Raw genomic sequence first — 19098 nt, 5'->3', positions numbered from 1 at the left:
GAAATTCGTAGTTTAATAAAAGAGTTTCAATCATATGCAAACTTCAAGATATTTATGTCCTTATTTATAATTGTTTATAAAATTATTTATAAACATTATTATTTAATAAAAATAATGTAATCATGTTTTCATAAAAAAATATTACAAAAATATGTCATATTAAATCGACACCTACATATGTGCTGCTCAGATATTAAATAAATTTATGATTACTTTAAAGAGAATTACTTTCTTTAAAGTAATCATAAATCTTACTTCTTTTACTTACTAAAAGAATTGTCTACATTTACTCTAAAACATAAATTAATGCCACATCTAGCACGCCGTACAACGTGATGCAGGCCGGGCGGTATAGCGCGGCGCGGCGCGGGCGTCTCTAACTACAGCCGTAACGAGCTTTCATCCTGTCACTGGTTAGCGCAATCTTACTTCTAACGGTCTTATGAATTCCCAATAATCTTTCCTTTCTAACGATTCTTTCGAGCGACAGTCCAACGTTATCTTGTTCCATTTTTCCCCCAGATCGAGTACTTGGTCCTTGTCTGGCTGCACAAGTCTTACAATGTTGACACCACTTCTTGACATCTTCGCAATAATCCACCCAGTAAAAACGATCTCTCAGCTTGCTCAAGGTCTTGTTTACTCCAAGATGGGCTCCAGTTTTACCACCATGAATTTCTTCCAATACCTGGGTAACTTTCTTCCTTGGTACCAGTAACTGAGTTGTTACTGTTTTGCCATCCGCACTTTCCCACGTGCGCTTTAACAAACCATTCTCAATCACCAGTGAATTCCACTGAGCCCAGAGAGCTTTGAAAACCAGCCCTCTGTCCGCAATATCCTGCCACGGTGGTCTCTCGCCGTTACCTTCCTTGAGCCGTAGTATTGCTCCGATGTCTGGATCTTCCATTTGATCTTTCCTCAATTGTATCGTCGTCCATTATTCGTCAGTTCTCGGTTTAAAATTCCTTACTCTGATAGTGCTTTCGCGATGTTTCATTTTCTTATCGAAGGTAGCTCGTCGTCGATCTGGCTCGTTGTCGATAATTTGTACCCGTCCTACACTGCACTCAGGGGTTTTCTCCATTTTCCCGAACACAGTCTTCTTGCCATCACCAGGTATCATCACAATTTCCGCTGATCTTGCTTCCATATTTCCTGGTATCTTCTCTTTAGATACAGCAAATTCCTCATTTCCGATTTTCAGGATGTTTCTATGGTGATCGAACGAAAAACCATGTTGACATGGTTTTTCGCATGAATCACATCCATACCCATGATAAAATCCATACCCATGATAAAATCATCTTCAATGTCTGCCACTAAAACGCTATACCGAAACTTCAAATTCCCTAACTCCAGTTCCATGAAAGCTCTCCTCGTACAACGGCCATTTCCCCCGTAACTGTACGTAAATACACTCTTCTTCTAAGAGGCATCATCTTCAATCCCTGCACTGAGTTAGTCCGCACCAACGATACCATAGCGCCTGTATCCACAGTCATTCGAATTCTTTTACCATTGACCTTCCCGTTGATCACCAAACTGTCAGCGGTTTTTCCTAGACTCCTAATGGAAAACATCCTAGAGGCTCTGTTTTCTTCAGCCAATACTCGCTCATTACTATTTATTTCCTGGTGCCTATGTTCTCTTGATGGTAAACGGAATCGCACTTGGGCGCGGCAATCCCGTTTGATGTGGCCATTCCTGCCACATCTATAGCAACTTATGTCCTGGGATCTTCCGATGAGCCGATGTTCTCTTGCTGATGAACGGAATGGCATTTGGATGTGGCAATCCCGTTGGATATGGCCATTCCTGCCACATCTATAGCACCTAATGGATCTTCTCTGGTTCTCTGTCTGGGTGTTGTTGACTCTCTTGTTCACTAGTAACTCACATAGTTTATTAAACATCTCCTCCAAACGTATGTCAGAACTCTTTGGCTGTTCCTCAACCGTTACCGAACCTATCTTCGGTTTAGGAATGGCGCTAAATGCAGCTTCTATTTCCAGCGCCCTGACAAGTACTTCGCTGCTGGTCGAAAACCGCGATATTTGCAGCGCCCTCTGTAACTCGTGGTCCCTCAGTCCGCTGATAAAGAACTGAGCAGGAGTTCCTCCCTAAATCCTTCCGGTGCTTCTGGATATGCCAGATGTACCAGCCGACGTAAGTCTGCTTCAAATTCCTGCAGACTCTCTCCGGACCTCTGCAGGCGTGTCTTGATCTGAGCCTGGTAAAGTTGGCGTCGATGTTGGTCGCCATATCTTCTGTCCAGTGCAGCGACCAAAGTTTGGTATTCCTGCTGTTGGGCTGCAGGGATAGTTTGCAGCAGTTCCAGGGCAGGGCCACGCAGCGCGATGACAAGTGTTGCTGCTTTCTCTTGGTCAGTCCATCCATTGGCAGCAGCCGCTGCTTCAAACTGGCGGTGGTACATCGTCCAAGTGGTTTGTCCATCGTAAGTCGGTGCCTTAAGATTCGCAGTTCCTTGAACGCCAGGTGTTCTTACTTGCGCCCTGGTCTTCTGTAGGTCCATCTCTAATTTTTCCATTTTCTGCTGAAGGCGTTCCTCAAGATCTTCTACGGCTTCTTGAAGGTGATTTTCCTGCCGTTTTTCCTGGTCTTCAAAATTCTTCTGTAGTCGAAATTTCTGATTTTCCAATGTTTTCTTAAGACGGTCCTGATCTTCTTGTCTTTCTTTCTGGCGGTGCGTCTCTATATCTTCTAAAATTTCCCTCCATTCATTCTTCTGACGGATTTCTAAATTGCCTAAAATTTTCTCAAGACTGTCCTGTTCTTCTTCTTTGTCTTGTTATCGTTGAATTTTCAAATCTTCGAAAATGTTCTCAAGCCGGTCCTGTTCTTGTTGACGTCGTAGTTTTTCCTCTTCCTTTTCTCTTTCTAATCGGGCTCGCTCTTCTTCTCGTTCTTTACGCAGTCTTTCTTGTTCTTCTGCTTTCTCTCTTCTCATATTCTCCATAAAGTCGCCCAATAATTTGCTTACTTCCTCCATTTTCTTCGCTTGCTCCCTTGTACCAACCACAAAAATACTCTAATTCGGTCTAAAAGTCTTCCAATCCACCTAATTTCTTCTTAAAATCCTCTTGAATCGCACTTCCGACACCAATTGTTACGGATTCCGTGAGTCCACTATTTAAACTCACGATAAAATACTTAACGAATTTATTTATCTCACTCTGTACACACAACTTATACTATTTACAACACAATTTATGCAACTACTATTACTCTAACGGTATTTCACAATTTAAGGCGCGGTATTATCAAACTTCAGACTGTCTTCTGACTTCAACTATCAAAGCGCGGGCCTTATATACCCCCTGGTGATGGTTTCTGGAATGTTCTAAAGAATTCTGTAATTTTCTTTTACTTTCTGGCGAATTCGCCAGGTTCTTCAATGCACGTTGCGGTTATGAAGCAGTAATGCAGTTATGCAACCAGTAATACACCTTGACTTTGACAGTATGATCAAAAACCAGCTTCAGAAGTTACCTTAATGATTAAAGATTACTATGTTGTAGTTTAAAAAAAATCATTTCAGAATTTTATTTGACGAAGTTAAAATAGTAATAATAATATATTTAATAAAGTAGTAATAAGTCCGTAGTAAGTAAAATTAGTTCAGTTTTTATACCGGGTGCCTCTCAAAAGTGGCTCACCCCTATAACTTTTTTATTTTTTTTTTCAGATAAAAAAATGAGATTTGGTATGTTAGTACATATATAACATAAATTAGGATTAACTGAAGTATTCATTTGTTTACTGTCACTTCCTGTTTCACCGGAAATTACTACAACTTTTGATTTTTAAATAGCACCCTTGGTATTTTTTTACTTTATTTGATAGAAAATGACATTCTGAATATAATACCATATCATATGTCAATTTTTGACATTCTCGCTTAATAAAAAATTGTATTTTTATATTCAATCTAGAGTGCCATGGCTATGTTAAAACACTAATTTTTAATCAAGAAGCCTTGGAAAAAATAGATTTGATCGTCTAATGTTTTTAGTGTCTTGTTCTAGCCGGTTAAAAGATGCCCAAATCGTATTTTTAATCATATTTTAATTTTTTCAAATGGAACGAGGGTGGATCATTAGCATATTTGGAAAAAGCATTTTTTTACGAATAATTTGATACCACTACCACACACTTGGTATTTTGACTCAAATTGTCGTTATGAACCACATGTTACAATTTCAAATAAACCTTATTCGAAAATGTCAAAAGTTGACATATGATATGTCATTCTATTCAGGATGTCCTTTTCTATATAGGTCCCATTTAAAAATCAAAAGTTATAGTAATTTCCGGTGAAACAATTGAATACGTCAATCAATCCTAATTTACGTCATGTACTAGTGATGGGAAAAACCGATTAATTTCAATAATCGAGTATCAATCGATTGCAATAACCGAGTAATCACTCGAGCGAAATATCGCTCGTATTTAAAAATACGGCTTTTTGTCCGTCGCATGTTGTAAGTTGTAAGTACTCGTTAACGCCAAGCGCCAAGCAGTAAGCTGCGTGCGCAGGGCACATATTCTTTCGGTAATGAACGGCAAGTAGTAAGCGGCAAGCGATTCGCTTGATCGCCTGATTTAGTTTATTTCGAAGCATTGTCGATGTAGGTCGAAAAATTTTGTCTCTCAGATACGCAATACGCAACGGATAAATATACCGGGTGCGTCTCAAAAGTGGACCACCCCTATAACTTTTTTATTTTTTCAGATAAAACGAGATTTGGTATGTTAGTATATGACATAAATTAGGATTGATTGACATATTCAATTGTTTTCGGTCACTTCCGGTTTCCTCGGAAATGACTGCAACTTTTGATTTTTAAATCGCACCCTCGGTATCTTTTTACTTTATTCGGTAGAAAATGACACTCTGAATAGAATGACATATCACATGTCAACTTTTGACATTTTCGCATATGGTTTATTTGAAATTGTAACATGCGGTTTATAACGACAATTGGCATTATTTGCAAAAAAATCTTTTTCGAAATATGCTAATGATCCACCCTCCTTCCGTTTGCAAAATTTTGAGATATGATCAAAAATACGATTTGGGCATCTTTTAGCCGGCCAGGGCAAGACACTAAAAACATTAGACGATCAAATTTATTTTTCAAAGGCTCCTTGATTAAAGATTAGTGTTTTTAACACACTCTAGATTGAAATTTAAAATACAATTTGTTTTTAAGCGAATATGTCAAAAGTTGATATATAGTACGTCATTCTATTTAGAATGTCATTTTCTATCGAATAAAGTAAAAAAAATACCGAGGGTGCCATTTAAAAATCGTAGTCATTTCCGGTGAAACAGGAAGTGACAGAAAACTAAAGACAGAAAATCCTAATTTATGTCATATACTAACATACCAAATCTCATTTTTTATCTAAAAAATAAAAAAGTAATAGGGGTGAGCCACTTTTGAGACGCATCCGGTATATACGGCGTCGTATAAATTTGCTACCTGCAATGTATGTAGAAAATTCGCTCGGCTTTTTATCGAGTAGGTCACATTAAAATCGGATTTCAATTTATTTCATTCTAGGACCGGTTGCGTTCGTCGCTTGGTACTCGTCACTTGCATCGCTCGTTCATAATCGCGCGATGTCGGTTATTTCAATAATCGAGTACTCGAGCGAATTTTCGTTCGAGTTATCCCATCACTAGTACTAAAATACCAAATCTTGTTTTTAACTGAAAAAGTAAAAAAGTTATAGGGGTGAGCCACTTTTGAGACGCACCCAGTATAGTTAGTTATTGTATTAACCAACCCTACTGTATTTTTCACCACCTGTATTTATAATCTTATTTAAAAAATATACAGGGTATAAAATGGAGATATCTTATAAAAAAAATATACAGGGTCTTCCATTTAAAAAAAAACGAAGAAAAAATATGTTTTATTTTAGAATGTGAGACTGTGAAACTATCGAAATATATTTACTCATATCTTAAGATTACGTAAAGTGAACTGAAGGTAGGTCAAAAATGCAATAATATACAGGATGTTCCATTTAAAAAAAAACCATCCCGATCCACTCACACTTTTTTGAACCACCCTGTAGAAGTTAAAATATTTTCCTGAAATACATCCTAGTACATATAAACTTTAGGTTTGCATTTAAACAAAATTCCCAAGTTTTTTATTATAGGAGCTACAGATGCCTGCCGCACTATGGCCAGACCCTGTATTTACCTGCTTTTAGGAGGCAAATCCAGCAATACTGTCAAAATATCGAAATTCTTTTTAATATCTACATCTTCCATATTATACATTTTTCCAAAGTAATTTATAGTGTCACTTATAGTAAATTCCTGTATTAACCCAATGTCCTTAAAACAATACATTTTTTGTATTAGATTGATTAAAATATAGATAATATAATATCTCACCTGTGGCATATATCCAACTTTTACTGTACGTATATTACTATCATTTTTATCTATTTTCTTTCCTAATATCCAGATATCTCCAGACTCTACACTTTTTCGTCCCAGAATAGTATTTAAAAGGGTTGTTTTCCCGCAACCACTAGCACCCAAAAGTCCATATCTATCAAAAATGTTCGTAGAAAACATAGTCCAGTAAGTAAGGGCACGAAAAGACCCAAACCTCGGCATAATTTGTCAACCATGACTTTTTAGGCGCATTGTGTACCTTTTGGGAAGTAGTTTTAGGGGAAAAATTGTAACAACCGTGCATGGCCGGCTTTGGGTGAAAAAATGGCTCCAAATGGCCGAAAAATCAAGCAATTTACAATTTTTTTCTTGAAATAAAAGCTTAAAATGAATGAAGTAGGTAGTTAGGTCATTATCTGGCCATAGAGGGTCAAAGAACGTTTCTTTCGCCATTATTGGCCGAAATATGGCATGAAGATGATTTTCATGATCGCCAAATGGAACATTGTGTCCTTAAAGAGTAAGATCCCAGAGCATCTGACATAACTTATTTTCACAATGATGAAACCTTCAGGCTCAGGCTCTCAGTAGTGCTCTCATGCGCTTTGAATACCGACGTGTTTGAAGAGTTCGCCCTGTGACACCCTGGTAGATACAGGGTGAAAAAGGTAACTTAAATTAAGTTACTTAACTTAAATTTGTATGACTGATTTTTGTATAAATATTGTAGAATATTACTCTGAAGTAGTATCAAAAGTATCAGACACTTTCCATGAACCTGAACTATTATCAGACGATAGCAAATCAAAAAGTGGATGTTTGACAAGATAGACTTTATCAAAGCTCCACAAAAAATAAATGAACTTTACTTATTTTTACATGTCTGATTTTTACATATTATGTTATTAAGACAGCTAAAGTTATATTTTATCAGTCAGACAAATTGTAATGATCAAACATCCTCTAAACACAAAAAATATTCAGCCGTGACTATGAGCGCGGGAGAACTATGCGCATGCGCAGGGGCGGATACAGGAATTTATTTTAGGGGGGGCCCAAAATAAAAAGTAATATAGAATATGCTTTTAGGACGCCATTTTTAACAAAAAAGCCTAATATTTAACATAATTTACAGATTTTAGGGGGGGGCCGGGTCCCATGGGCCCCCCCTCTGTATCCGCCACTGCGCATGCGTTTCCGAGTAAAGTATTTAAATATTTTAAAAATACTTACTGCTTTCGATTATTTTTGCATCTCTATTTAAATAAGATGAGCTTTTTTATTAAAATAATAAGTAACAATTATTAAATTAAATTAATTTATTGCATATAAACTACTCAAAAGAATTGTCGCATATTTTCTAAAATAATATTAATTTGAAAAACAAGACACCTTGAATTCTCTGACTTACGTTTTTAACTAGTATGGATACGGTAAAGGGAAATATTCGAAAATAAGTCTGGGGGTGACAGGCAATTCTTAGTCGCCGACTATTTAGTTGCAGATTTGTAACCAATAGAGTTCTTATTAGTGATGGGAATACCGGTTCCACGTGAGTCGCGTTACAATAGCGACCGTTCCAGAAAAATATCGCGACAAAATACCGCGATTTTGTAACCGAGGTTCCGACTTCCAAAGTGTTGCGGTCCTCGCTAAAAATATATCTAACTTATCTATATTTGTAGATTAATGTAACTTTTATCCGCCACTCATTTGCCAAATATCGAGTTTATAATTGTGTATAGCCAATCTATTTCATTTTTACAAAAGCGATGACATTCCTTGTTATTTTTTTTTCTTTATCAATTTTCGTTTAAATAAAATGAACGGTTCATATTTATGTGTATTGCAATATAATATATTTAATGTTAAAATCAAGAACAAAGTCCAAACCACTGTCAAAAAAAATGTTTATTGGTCTAACCTAACCTTAAAAATAGATATAAACAATAAAACTTATATAAATGTATAAAAGCAAATAAAATATTTTTATTTTATTTTATTTGCTTTTACGTTTCATCTTTTATCCATTCAAGGAGATTTATTATAATGGGAGGCTAGCCAAATCCGGTAATGTTGCTAAAGAGACTTCGTCTGGTACAGTCTTTAATTCACCTGAAGATTTAAACACTTACTTTGTTAATGTGGCTAAAAATTTAGTGAACACCATAACTTCTTCCCATGATTCACCTTCATATCTCCCTAAAGCAAATGAGAATTTACACAGTTTCTTCTTCACGCCCGTAGCATTAGATGAGCTCCGTAGTACAATTAAAAGTATTAAAAATAAATTCTCATCTGGGGACTGATGGGCTTACTCTCAAAATGTTCTCTGAACTTCCGGACTGCACATTAATCTATCTTACTATTTTAATTAATGAGTCATTCCAAAAAGGAGTTTTTCCAAACTGCCTTAAGACAGCAATAATTATTCCTCTGCATAAAGGAGGAGATAAAGATCAAGCTTCGAACTATCGCCCAATTGTGTGCTCTCCTGCCCACATTATATAAGATCATTGAAAGATTGGTTAAAAAACGGCTTCTATCTTTTCTCCTTAAATATAAAGTACTTTCTACCCATCAATTTGGATTTCTAAGTAACAGTTGCACAAATGATGCTATGTTCGACCTTTTTAATAATCTATACTCTAGCCTGAATAATCACTCTACAGCTACAATTTTCTGTGATTTCTCTAAGGCTTTCGACTGTGTAAATTATAATATCTTAATTAACAAATTGCAATACTATGGATTCAGGGGAGTGCCACTCGAATGGCTTAAGTCGTATCTTGGCAACAGAAGGCAGCTTGTGAGGATTGATACGTCTATGTCTTCTTGTAAGCCTATAGAATGTGGTGTCCCTCAGGGTTCAGTACTTGGCCCTATTTTATTTCTGGTGTTTATCAACGACATTGCAAGTCTAGACATTAGCGGTAAAATCTGCCTCTTTGCGGACGATACTAGTTTCACTTGGAGCGGCCCAGATGTTACGGCACTATATAATACTATATCCACCATTCCACCATTAAATCTTGGTGCTATATCCACCATTAAATCTTGGTGCGATTCTAATCTCCTATGCCTCAACCTTTCAAAAACTAAAGTTTTGTCATATAAAAGTACTATACAACCTTTTGTACTTAATAACACCACTATTGACGTCGTGGACTGTGTGAGATTCTTAGGACTTGTTGTAGACAACTCGTTAAAATGGGACTTGCATATCGAAGCCTTATCAAAGAAACTAAGGTCTGCCTGTTTTGCACTAAGATCAGTTTCTAAGGAACTAAACTCATCAACCTCTAGAATGGTCTATTATGCCCTTTTTGAGTCGCATCTTCGTTATGCCCTTCCATTCTGGAGTACTTGCTGCGCGACAAAATTTGATCGTATTTTCAAACTTCAAAAGAGAGCAGTTCGATACTTATTGGGACTAAACAGTAGAACTCACTGCCAGAATTTCTTTAAAAATTTCAAAATACTGACTCTTCCTTCCTTATTCATTTTTGAATCCGTTTGCTTAATCCGCAAGATATTCTCTATTCCGGAAAGGCCTTCTCACAACTATCCACTTAGGAATGCGCAGCACGATATTTATCTGCCAACCCCGAGCTCAGAACTAGTTAAGGGCTCAATACTGTACAATGCCAAGAAAATGTACAATCTGCCTTCGAATATCAAGTCACTTTCATTCTTTCCTGCATTTCGCAAAGCTCTGAAATTATACTTACTGGAGAGAGCCCTATATGCGGTAAACGACTTTTTTGTTGATGTTTAATCATGAACAATTTTGAATTTTAAAATTTTGATCATCTCACACACTGGTTAAAGGTCTAGTATTTAATATTTAATATTTTATAACTCTCGATTTTATGATATATAACATTATTTTATCCATTTACAGTTTTCCTTTTGTAAAATTTTCTAGATACGCCTGTGTTCTGCAATGTCCATATATGTTTTATTTGTAATTTTATGACGTAAATTTTTTGGAATTGATTTGTATTGTATGACATTTTATTTTATTATTTTTTTTTATTATTTGTATATTTGTTTTTGTGCTTTTTGTTTTGCTTTGTCGATGAAGCTGTTTTGGCTTTTGGTACAATAAAGCTTTATTTTTTTTTTCTTTCAAACAACACTATTTTATACCATGCCTAGTACATACCAAAAATCGCTATTTCGAAAGTCACGTAGCGACGGGAGCACCAACGCCAATAGTAACCGACCAAATCGCGACAGGCAAAACCGAAACCCTAGAAGCGCTTCAGCGACTGCTGGAACGAAGTACGTGGCCGCCGAGGTCGAGCGTCGATAATCAGTTACAGCAGTTACTTCTGTTCGCGACAGGGAACTAAAACTCTAGGAGCGCGACGGCTGGAGCGAAGTAGGTCGCCGCCGAGGTCGAGCGTCGATGACCAAATTCAGCAGTTACAGTTACTTCTGTTCGCGACCGACGAAATCGCGACGGCTGGAGCTAAACACGTCTTTACGGTTACTACGGTTCGAGCGGTTACTACGGTTTGAGCTAACTACAAGTGTGATTATAAATAATTTATTTGCAAATTATTAATAATTTATAATTTTGTCGTCATTATGATCGTCGTTCTTCAGTAACAGGTTCCTGATTCGTTGCGGAGCGCGACACGACGTTACAAAAAAAATACCGCTCCAAAATCACGTTACTCAAATACCGACACATCGCTAGTTCTTATGGAGCCGCGCTCACATGCAATCAAATAATAGTCGGCCGATAATAAAATAAGTAAAGTTCATTTATTTTTTGTGGGCTTTGATAAACTCTATCTTTATCAAAGATCCACTTTTTGATTTGCTATCGTCTGATAAAAGTTCAGGTCCATGGAAAGTGTCTGATACTTTTGATACTAGTTCAGAGTAATTCTACAATATTTATACAAAAATCAGCCATACAAATTTAAGTTAAGTAACTCTTATTTTTAGTTATCTTTCTGACCCGGTATCTGCCAAGGTGTCACAGGGCGAACTCCCCAAACACGCCGGTATTCAAAGCATATGAGAGCACTACTGAGAGCCTAAGGTTTCATCCTTGTGAAAATAAGTTATGTCAGATCGCTCTGGGATCTTGAACTATTAGCTGAAAATATGATCTGACAACTTTTTCATAGAGTTGTTTCTTTTGTTGATGATACTTTCGGGAAATTCCAAAAAAAAGCGGAAAAGGCACTCACCTAGTTATTTTTTATTAAAATGTGATAAAGAAATTCTTCAAATTTTCTGAGTTGCTTAAAGAGACTCTAAGAGCAACTGTTCAAAAAAGCTAGACAAATAAGCTATTATAAGTGAAAATATGAATAAGTTTTTAAAAATCTGAAAATTTTTAGACCAAGGAATGTTTGTCCGTTTTTTTCTTATTATAAAATATAACAAAATTCAAACAAGTTCTAAAATGTGATAGCTGTTGATTCTACCTTTTAAATGAACTTTGAATCATCAAAAAATATTAAATTATAGCCCAGTTATTAAACAATTTGTCCTATCAATCAATGAGACGGTTATGAAATCTATCTTCGGAGCTTTAAGACTTGGAGAGAAAATTGAGGGATCTTCGAGGGGGAATATCTCGAAAACTAGGAATTCTACGTAAAACATTATAAGAATCATTTCTAATTTGTAGGAAAATTATTAATTTTTTATTTCAACAAAAGTTTTGTAAATTGAATATTTTGTTAGATATTTGCGAAAAACTGATTTTTCGACCATTTGGAGTCAATTTTTCCGGAATCAAAGCCCACATTATAAAAATATTTAACATTTTTCGTAACAGGGTTCAAGTATATTTTTATACCAAAGTTATACTACAACAGACAAAAATAACTAGTTATTTTTTGAAAATGCAGTTCTGTACATTTTTTTGCTCATTATAGATAGAATATTCCAATAACACAAAACCATAACCTATACTATATACAGGGTGGTCCGAACTGTATTCCGGAAACTTCAGCAGCATATTCTGCAAATAAAAGTAAGTAAAAAAGTTCTTATAAATGTATGTCCTAAAATGCTTAGTTTCGGAGATACAGGGTGTAGAAGTTTCATTTTTATTTTGATTTTTTCCAAATAATTTCTGAAGTAACATCAATATTTGGATGAAATTTGGTGTCTGGGAGTTTTTTGATATGAGAAATTCGATTTTGATGTCAATATGACTCCTACTTGTAGAGGGCGCCACCTACATTTTTAACTGGTTTGAAGAGTAATAACTTTTCGTCCGTACCTGTATAAAATTACTAAGTAAACAAAATATACATTTACGACGTTTTTAACGTAAAAAAGATCTCTTAATAAAAATCGCTACGAGTAACAGTTCTCGAGATATTTGAAATCGAAATTATCAATACCTGTCATCATTGACATAAATTAAACATGTTGACTAAATCGTTAATAGACGGAAATCATAAATTTGAAATGTTTTTGTGCCAAACCATCATCAATCATCATTTTTTCGAAGAAAATTTTATGATTAATTTAAAAAAATAAAAATTTTCCAAATTTATCTTTTTAGTCAAATGACTATCTACTCAACATGTTTATTTTTTGTCAATAATGACATGTATTGACTATTCCCATTCTAATTATCTCGAGAAGGGTTGCTCGTAACGATTTTTATCAAGAGACATTTTTTACGTAAAAAATACGAAAATGTATATTTTTTCACTCAGCAGTTCTATACAGGTACGAACAAAAAGTTATTACTCTTCAAAACAGTTAAAACACATGTAGGTGGCGTCCTCTACAAATAAGAGTCGTAATGACATCAAAATCAAATTTCTCATGTCAAAAAACTAACAGACACCAATTTTCATACAAATATTGACGTTCCTTCAACTGAAATTATTTGGAAAAAATCGAAATAAAAATGAGACTTCTACACCCTGTATCTCCGAAACTAAGCCTTTTAGGACATACATTTATAAGAAGTTTTTTACTTCTTTTTATCTGGAGAATATGCTCCCGAAGTTTCCGGAATACAATTCGGACCACCCTGTATGCAGGGTGTCCGGAAAGTAATGAAACAAAATTAGGTCATAGATTCTTGAAAAAAAAATAGGTGACCCGTATTTTTTATTTTTAGCAAGTGGCCCCCCTTTTCGGATTTACAGCCTCCTGAATTTCGCCCCTAAAAAGAGTTTTTTTTAATATCTCAGGGCCCTGTTGGACGAAAATCCCTAAATTTGGTACACGTTGTTCTACTATAAAATGACATTTTTTGATAATATTATCTTTTTTTTAATTTCATCAGTGGCGTCCCTACGGTATTTAAACTATATATTATTGAAGAAAAAATGGTACGCCAATGTTTTTTTTTAAATAAAAATTATTTTTAAAATCTACATTGGATTTGGAACAACTTTATCTCTTGACTTTTTTTTCGTACGACGCACTGTTTTCGCGTAAAAAAATAAAAACCATTTTCATACATGATCAAATCGCTAAAATTTTAATGTAAATTTTCATAGCAAAATTTAAAAAACGGCAAATTAGGTTTTTGGACATTTTGGTTCGCACTTAGGTAATAAAAACAAGATTTTGGAAAATAAAAAATAATTTTAAACTCAAGTTTACCGTTTAAAAATTTTGCCATTGAAATTTACGGTAAAATTTTAGCGATTTAGTCATGTATGAAAATGGTTTTTATTTTTTTACGCCAAAACGGTTTAAAGAGAAAAAAAATAGATAAAGTTGTTCCAAATCTAATGTAGAAAAAACAGTGGCGTACCATTTTTTCTTCAATAATATTTAGTTTAAATACCGTAGGGACGCCACTGATGAAAATAAAAAAAGTTAATAGCATCAAAAAATGTCATTTTATGGTAAAACAACGTGTACCAAATTTAGTGATTTTTGCCCAACAGGGCCCTGAGATATTAAAAAAAGTCTTATTAGGGGCGAAATTCAGGAGGCTGTAAATCCGAAAAGGACTTCCACTTGCCAAAAATAAAAAAATATGGGTCACCTATTTTTTTTCAAGAATCTAGGACCAAATTTTGTTGCATTAATTTCCGGACACCCTGTATATATCTATACCGGGTGGTTTTTAAAATCTAACAATTTTTAGATTAAATTTTCTATATATTTATATTTATAAAACAGCTCTAAAAATACAAACGCTAATTTTTGATGATTTTTAACTGGAAGCATTTTTTCATAGTGTCTTCTTTTATACCTTAACATAATAAAATAGTTTAAATTGCTTGGTATATCTGATGTTTGCCAAAAGTGGGTCACTCTGGGTCACTCTTATAACTTTTTTATTTTCAGAGATTTGGTATAGGACATAAATCAGGATCGATTGGCATATTCAACTGTTAATTTATTATGTACATAATATAATGACTTTCATTACTACAACTTTGGATTTTTAAATCACACCCCGATATTTCTTTATTTATTTGATAAAAAGTGGCACTCTGAATACAATGACATGACATTTTCGCTCAAAAATCGTATTTTAAATTTTAATCTAGAGTGCTATGGTTGTGTTAAAAACACTAATTTTTAATCAGGGAGCCTTGGAAAGATAGATTTGATCGTCTAATGTTTTTCGTGTCCTGTCCTGGCCGGTTAAAAATGCACAAATCGTATTTTTAATCATATCCCAATTTTTTCAAACGGAACGAGGGTAACTCGATAGTATATTTGGAAAAAGATTTTTTTTTTGAAAAATTTGGTACCACTCACTTGGTATTTCGAATCAAATTGTCGTTATGAACCGTCAGTCAATCAGTCCTGATTTATGTCATATACTCACGTACTAAATCTCGTTTTTTATCTAAAAAAATCAAAAAAGTTAGAGGAGTGAGTCACTTTTGAGAAACACCCTGTATAGACGGTATAGAGGGTCAAAATTGCTTGGTAATAGGGTCGAAACTAGATATAATGTTTTCCCTGCTATTTGAAATAAAACACCCTGTAGTTTATAAAAAATAGAGATTTTGTCATTATAATTACATTTGTGTCGAGGAAAAAATTTGCGAGAATGTAGGTGTTTGTAAGTATCCAATCCCGTATAATCGAAAAAAAAAAAGATTTTTCGAAATTCCAGTTCCAAGAGGGTGAAACCACCCCTCAAATATTAAAATATTTTTTATTTAAAAAACGGTCAAGTTTCCGAAAAAACGCTTAAACACGTATATTTTATTCTGTTTTTACATATCTTAAGATTTTTTAAAAATGTATACAGGGTGTTTCGAAAAATCTGGTCATTGTTTAATCACGATCCTGCTTAAAGCGCTTGACGTAAAAAGCTAATTTTTGGAAAACATATTGACTTTAGGGTGTAGAGGTTCGATAAGAAGGGATTTTTCGAAACTCGAATTCTAAAGTGGTGAAACTATACATATAATAATATCGCCATATTGTTTTTTCTCATGCTGACATAAATGTGTGAAAATTTTATCCAGTTTGTATGTTAATGAAAATTCTTGCTTTGCTTTATCATCACCATTACAAATGATTAATTCAACGCGAACGAAGTCGCTGGTACACGCTAGTTTTACATATAAAATTTAATCGATTGCCATTTCTAAGGTAATTTGACGCCACTTTTTATGATCATATGGTATGTGTGTATTTATCATTAACCTTTCTATTTTCTATTTTTTTAATAAAGAATGTGTGAATTTTTTTATTGCATACAGATATGAGGGGGGCAATTTAAAAATTTGCAACGGGCGGCCAAAAGTCTAGCGACGGCCCTGACCGACAGTGTTACAATTTGCCCCCCTAAAACTACTCCCCAAAATGTACCCAATCCGCCTGAAAAGTCCCGGTCGACGAATTAAGCCGTGGTTTCAACCTTCATTTACTGAACTAATAAATAAAAATGCTAAAATATTAACTTACATGACGCCTTTTTCAACACTTAAAGAAACATCATTGAGAACGGCATGATTTCCATAATGCTTCACTAGATTTCTGGCACAAATCGCGTAATCTTCCATATTGCGAAGTAACAAAACCAAACTAAAAAATATCCCTTTAGAATTATTACAATAATTTCAAAAACTGCTTTAAACACCTTCTGAGAATATCTTTAAATACTTATATGCACCTCAATTAAATGATTGTAATTATATTCGTATAATAATTGATGTTAATATATTTTTAACTTTTAATTTGAAACATAATTTTTACAAAGTGTCAACATATTTAAAAGTTCGCAATAATTTTGAACGAGTGCCTACAAGACTACTGAAATCGTTTCCTGTGTCTGACGCAAAATGATTACATGAAATACATACAAAACAAAATTCATTGCCTTTGTTTTAATATAATTTACATAGACACCGTACAAATTTTAAGTGAGGTAATTTTAAGTCATAAATTATTAATAACAGCTATGAGATTTTGGGTTCATCTAAAGGTATAGTAATAGCACAGTGTACAGGGTGGGTCAAATTGGACGTTTTTAAAGGAAAACACCCTTTTCTACAGGAAATAGACGAAAACTAATATCGGTGTCTGGAGCTCATTTTTTATGAAAAACATGATGGTGAACACCACACATCGATATCTGTTACCGTTTCGGAGTTACGGAGTGTTTTTCAAAAATGTGCATTTTTAACAAATCGCTGTAACTTTCTTGTTATGGAAAACTTTGTATTTTTGTGAAAACATTTCCAAAGCACCTTTTACGTAGAATTTAATGGTTTAAGTATAATTTTTATCTTTCCAAAAATATAGCATACTTGATATTTTGCTCGATTCCTCTTCGAAATATAGTTTTTAAAAATTCGCCCACTTTGAATAAGTAGGCTTTGAACGGCGCCGGCTGTAATGCAAAAAAAATCTAACTCTGAGCAGCAATTAAACGAAAATAACATTTCCAATGAGAGATGCAGAATTTTATACCAATTTAAACTATATTTAACAACATCAACACATTTAAACTATATCTCACAGCAATAAAAATTAATAGCAAACCAAGACATGAGATTTTGTTACAGGTGTTCGACATGTCGACCGTTTTCTGTTATGGCCAGACGGGACCGTTTTTGAACATTTCTCGCGAAATTCATTAACTCAGTGGGAGTTTTCTTAGATACCCTCGCATAACCGCTAAATACTTCTAATTCTTGTCTAGATTACACGGGCAATTTTAAAATAAGAACCGTTATTCTTCCGCAAAGATAAAAATCCACTAAGGATAACAGGCACAAGTCCGGCGGCCTCAGGGGCTTCGACGGCCAACGGCTGGGATCTTGGTTAGCAATTCAATTATTATTCTCGAAATTGGCTGCAAAAATTTGCTGATATTTTCAGCGTTCTGAGGCGGTGCCTCATCTTGCTGGAAAAATATGTTTTTGAGTTCCATTAGGGGCAGAGGGGTCCAAAGCCTACTAGTTAAAAGTGGCGAACTTATAAAAATTCTGTATTTTGGAGAGGACTATAACAAAATATCAAGTGTGCCATATTTTTGGAAAGATAATTTAAGTTCTTTTCATTTAATTAAAAATATACAGTCTGTCCCATATAAAAAAACAACTTTTCTGTTGATATCTCTTAAACTATTAATTTTAAAAAAATTATACTTAAACCATTAAATTCTACGTAAAATGGTGCTTTAAAAGTGTTTTCATAAAAATACAAAATTTTCCGTAGCAAAAAAGTTATAGCGACTTGTTAAAAATGCACATTTTTGAAAAACACCCCGTAACTCATAAAAGGTAACAGTTATCGATGAGCGGTTTTCACCATCATGTTTTTGACAAAAATTGAGCTCCAGACACCGATATTAGTTTTTGTTTATCTTCTATAGAAAGGGGTGTTTCCCTTTAAAAGCGTCGAATTTGACCAACTCTGTACAGGGTGGCTCACTATTAAATTTAAGTTAAACGATTTTTTTATACAAAATATGCGGCAACTGGATTATAACGCACATTTTAAAAATATTTCGTTAATCATTAGATCTTTAAACATTATAAATATGGAGTTTTTGGATGGAAGGATGTACTACTAGGAAGTGTCCCAAAATAAATAATAATATATTATAATTAAAATACTTTCTTACTCTGCACGGTTTAGATTTACTTAATAATCGAAATGGTAAATTATTCTTTTATAATTATTATAGTGCCGCGCAATTTTATAATTATTATAGTGCCGTGCTAAGTCTTGCTAGCCGCTACCAGTAACCGACTTTCCGGCGATAGTAATAGGAGGACCGATGACAGGATTGTTTTGAAAATTTGGATTTTTATATAAAAACAACTGCTCTATCTACCTAAAATATTATCAGCGTTACCGTGTTGCCGGGTCATTTGAAAAGCGGTAGCATCTTTGTTATTTTAAATGGAACACCCAGTATATTATTACATTTTTGGAAACTACTCTCATATCTCATAATTTCTCTATTATACTAACCTATACCTATCTCTTATACAGGTTATTAACTCGACAGTTACTTATAAGGGAACAGAATGGCAACACTGCCTATTGAGAACGCATGCATTATTGATGTTTCTGCCGACTCGTCCCGTCCCGTCGTCATTAGTGATGGGTTGTTATTTAACTATCTGTTATTTTATAACAATTATTTAGAAATAACATAACGCAACCGTTACTGCTTTTAAAAAATAACAGATATAAAATAACGACACGCAGAGATCGAG

General features: G+C 34.4%; 1 protein-coding gene across 3 annotated transcripts in view; it reads right to left on the bottom strand.

Annotated features, from left to right (window-relative positions):
* Window positions 1-16688, bottom strand: part of LOC115878083 (ABC transporter G family member 23-like) — a 47000-nt gene extending 30312 nt beyond the window's left edge. For 2 of the 3 annotated variants that reach the window (XM_030894439.1, XM_030894441.1), the window contains exons 1-3: window positions 16331-16497; window positions 6440-6599; window positions 6243-6379 (exon numbers count right to left, since the gene is read on the bottom strand). In XM_030894439.1, the coding sequence (XP_030750299.1) occupies window positions 6243-6379; window positions 6440-6599; window positions 16331-16428 (395 nt within the window). In that variant the 5' untranslated portion in view covers window positions 16429-16497. The other variant, XM_030894440.1, reaches the window with a different exon arrangement.
* Window positions 16689-19098: the final 2410 nt, after the last annotated feature.

Source organism: Sitophilus oryzae, unplaced genomic scaffold (genome assembly GCF_002938485.1).
Source record: "Sitophilus oryzae breed Bouriz unplaced genomic scaffold, Soryzae_2.0 scaffold_1500_pilon_pilon, whole genome shotgun sequence".
NCBI lineage: Eukaryota > Metazoa > Arthropoda > Insecta > Coleoptera > Curculionidae > Sitophilus > Sitophilus oryzae.
This window is presented reverse-complemented; position numbering and strand designations above follow the sequence as displayed.